The 4,302-nt window shown below is 41.1% G+C and overlaps 1 protein-coding gene across 1 annotated transcript; it reads right to left on the bottom strand.

Annotated features, from left to right (window-relative positions):
- Positions 1-2,991: 2,991 nt before the first annotated feature.
- LOC121476622 (olfactory receptor 51I2-like) lies at positions 2,992-3,954 on the bottom strand. Its single transcript, XM_041730740.1, has one exon. The coding sequence runs from the start codon at positions 3,952-3,954 to the stop codon at positions 2,992-2,994; it is 963 nt and encodes a 320-aa protein (XP_041586674.1).
- Positions 3,955-4,302: the final 348 nt, after the last annotated feature.

Genomic DNA, 4,302 nt, shown 5'->3' with positions numbered 1-4,302 from the left:
GTAAAGGCATATTCATCCTTTTCTATTTAGTAAATGGTATGTACAGTGATACTTTCAGACTGTTTGAATATTATTTTCCAATACTTTTAAGGCTTTGTTGGTTATTTTAAAATTACATTAAAAACTACAAAAAAGTAATTTTTAAAATCTATCAATACTTTCTTTCTTTTTTTTTTTTATTAACTTTTATTGGTGTTTAATTTACCAACATACAGAAAAACACCCAGTGCTCATCCCGTCAAGTGTCCACCTCAGTGCCCGTCACCCATTCCCCTCCAACACCCGCCCTCCTCCCCTTCCACCACCCCTAGTTCGTTTCCCCGAGTTAGGAGTCTTTATGTTCTGTCTCCCTTCCTGATATTTCCCAACATTTCTTTTCCCTTCCTTTATATTCCCTTTCACTATTATTCATATTCCCCAAATGAATGAGAACATACACTGTTTGTCCTTCTCCGATTGACTTATTTCACTCAGCATAATACCCTCCAGTTCCATCCACGTTGAAGCAAATGGTGGGTATTTGTCGTTTCTAATTGCTGAGTAATATTCCATTGTATACATAAACCACATCTTCTTTATCCATTCATCTTTCGATGGACACCGAGGCTCCTTCCACAGTTTGGCTATTGTGGCCATTGCTGCTAGAAACATCGGGGTGCAGGTGTCCCGACGTTTCATTGCATCTGAATCTTTGGGGTAAATCCCCAACAGTGCAATTGCTGGGTCGTAGGGCAGGTCTATTTTTAACTCTTTGAGGAACCTCCACACAGTTTTCCAGAGTGGCTGCACCAGTTCACATTCCCACCAACAGTGTAAGAGGGTTCCCTTTTCTCCGCATCCTCTCCAACATTTGTTGTTTCCTGCCTTGTTAATTTTCCCCATTCTCACTGGTGTGAGGTGGTATCTCATTGTGGTTTTGATTTGTATTTCCCTGATGGCAAGTGATGCAGAGCATTTTCTCATGTGCTTGTTGGCCATGTCCATGTCTTCCTCTGTGAGATTTCTGTTCATGTCTTTTGCCCATTTCATGATTGGATTGTTTGTTTCTTTGGTGTTGAGTTTAATAAGTTCTTTATAGATTTTGGAAACTAGCCCTTTATCTGATATGTCATTTGCAAATATCTTCTCCCATTCTGTAGGTTGTCTTTTAGTTTTGTTGACTGTATCCTTTGCTGTGCAAAAGCTTCTTATCTTGATGAAGTCCCAATAGTTCATTTTTGCTTTTGTTTCTTTTGCCTTTGTGGATGTATCTTGCAAGAAGTTACTGTGGCCAAGTTCAAAAAGGGTGTTATCAATACTTTCTAAAGAAGAGTTCTTTTTTTCCGTTTTTCCCTCTTTGTTTAGAATATCACCATGAACTCACACTTTCTTTAAAGATTCAACTTGTTACAACTGTTTGCTGTCAAAATTATTTTTAATGTTCTGTTTGATCCATCTGTAGCCACTGGTAGCCCTTTCAAATGAGATTCTGTGTATTTTTTTCAAGTGAACTTACTGTCTTTGTGTTCTATATTGCTTGGGATCGTAAGCTATTCCAGTATCATTTTATGTTTTTTCTAGTTCATACCTAGAATTAGCCATTGCTCAAAGGATTTTAGGTTATTTGTAGTGGGGAATGGTATGTAAAAACCAATACATAGGCCCTAGCTTTGCTCATTGCTTCCAGCACTTTCAGAGGACAGAGAAGAGAAATATAGAGATAAAATTTTAAAGAATACATTTAGTTTTTCCCATTATCGACTTAACTTTAGCTTCCATTCTTTTTTTTCCTAGACTGTTACAAAAATCTCTTAAATGCTTTCCTTGTATTCTTTTTCTCCACTTTCACCTTTCAAACTTGTAGCACATAGTTAACCCTATGTAACGTTTTACAAAACAATAGGCTTTCCATGACTGAGTCTTAAATAAGGAATGAGGGCAGATATTTCCATGAGGTCTGAAAGGCCCCAAGAAGCACAAGGAGTGTTCATCATTTCTATCTCATCTCCTGTCGATCTCCTTCCAACATACACTCTGATTATGCTGAGCCACATCTGCCTGACTGCTCATCTTTCCACAAACACACCAGATAATTCCACATCTTAGTGTTTCATTTTTGTTTTAAAGATTTATTTATTTATAAAGAGGCGGAGTGGAAGGGGCAGAGGGTGAGGGAGAAGGAAAGAGAGACTCCCAAGCAGACTCTGCTGGTATGGAACTTATCATGGGCTTGATCTCACGACCCTGAGATCATGACCTGAGCTGAAATCATGAGTTGGATGCTAACTAACTGAGCCACGCAGGTGCCTCACACTTCATTGTTTCTGTTTTTTACATTCTTTTACCTTTATTAAGTTTGCCTTCCCATTGCCCACCTTTTCTGTGACTATCTCCTACTCACCTTTCAGCCTCCTTCTTCCCTGACTTTTTTCTCATTTCCTCTTGATGAGACAGGAAACCCTCTTCCAGGTTTCTATAGCACTTTGTGTATATCTATCATAATCTCATTACACTTAATTATAATTGTGTATTTAGAAGCTTATGTCCTATAGTGGAAGGACAAGATCATGTATAATTCATTTTACTATCTCTAGTAATGAGCACAGACTATCTCACACAGGTAAATACTGAATTAAAAAGATGAAGTGCATGAGTGCAGGAAAGAATCAAGACTATTTGCCGCTGGGACACCTGGGTGGCTCAGTGGTTGAGCATCTGCCTTTGGCTCAAGGTGTGATCCCAGGACCCTGGGATTGAGTTCCACATCAGACTCCTTGCAGCGAGCCTGCTTCTACCTCTGCCTATGTCTCTGCCTCTCTCTCTCCATGTCTCTTATGAATAAATAAATAGAATTTTGAAAAAAAAGGAAGACTGCCACCCATCAGTCTGAGGGGATCTATTTGCTTGTCATACTCATGACAATGTGTCTTGGTCAGGTATCTGAGTAAGGGCTTTCTGGACATAAGACCGGCCATGTTTTTCCTCAGATTCTGTGGTTATTTCTTGGTGTCATCAGCCTTTCCTCTTCTCTCTCAGCAGTCTGAGCATAGCCTCCCTAATGGGCTTGGATTTCACACTGTAGATGATGGGGTTGAGCACAGGGGGCACCACCAGGTACACATAGGCAACCAGAGCATGTACAATGTGAGGCAGGTGCCTCCCAAAACGGTGGATCATTGACACTCCTATGACTGGGATGTAGAAAATCAGAACAGCTAATATATGAGACACACATGTGTTGAGGGCTCGGACACGTTCCCTGGGAGAGGCCAGACCCATCACTGTATGGAGAATAAGGGTATAGGACAGGACAATAAACAAAGAGTCTACACCAACTGTGGATAAAACTACATATAGCCCATAAAGGATGTTGACAGTAATGTCAGCACAAGCCCGTTTCATGACATCTGCATGGAAACAGAAGGAATGGGACAGGAGGATCTTGTCAGGGCAAAAGTTCAGTCGCTTCAATAAGAAGGGCACTGGAAAGAGGGATACAGTGGCTCTAGCCATAATGGCCAGCCCAATCCTAATAATGACATTATTGGTGAGGGTAGCTGCATAGCGAAGAGGGTTGGAGATGGCCACAAAGCGGTCAAATGACATGGCCAGGAGCACTGATGACTCCACCACAGAGAAGGAGTGGAGGAAGAACATCTGGACCAGGCATGCATTGAAGCCTATGTGCCGATAATCAAACCAGAGCACAGCCAGGGTGGTGGGCAGTGTGGACAGAGTGAGGCCCACATCAGTGAGGGCCAGCATGGACAGGAAGTAATACATGGGATGGTGCAAGCTGGGAGTTCTCCTCACAGCCAAGAGAATCAGGCAGTTTCCAGTGAGGGCCACAGTGTACATGAAAGAGAAGGGGATGGAGATCCACCCATGAACGGCCTCCAGCCCTGGGATGCCAATCATCAGGAAGGCATGTGGCTGGAAGAAGGAGATGTTGACATAGGAGTGGGAAAGGAGCATCTTTGGAAAGCAGTTGAGGTCTCCAGAAGGATGTGACCTCTTCAATCTGGGAAGAAAAATAAGGATAAAATCATTGGAAAATATACCAGCTCTGATATTAGGTGACATGGGTTCCTACATATTAGAAAATATGAAATGTGAAGGGATTTAGAAATGTATTCATCTAAAAGCCAATTAGAGAATAACTATAATTTAAATCTGTTGACTACAAGTGTCATTTTATAGTGTAAAACACTGATTTCTTCATGTTTTGAAGAAAGCAGAGCTTTCTTTAAGAATATGTGATGATCCTAAAAGGTCTCATCAGAAATGCTGTAGAAACATGGTCTGATGGAAATAAATTGCAAA

This window comes from Vulpes lagopus, chromosome 15 (genome assembly GCF_018345385.1).
Source record: "Vulpes lagopus strain Blue_001 chromosome 15, ASM1834538v1, whole genome shotgun sequence".
NCBI classification, from domain to species: Eukaryota; Metazoa; Chordata; class Mammalia; order Carnivora; family Canidae; genus Vulpes; species Vulpes lagopus.
The sequence above is the reverse complement of the archived record's forward strand: the minus strand, read 5'-3'. Positions and strand labels throughout refer to the sequence as shown.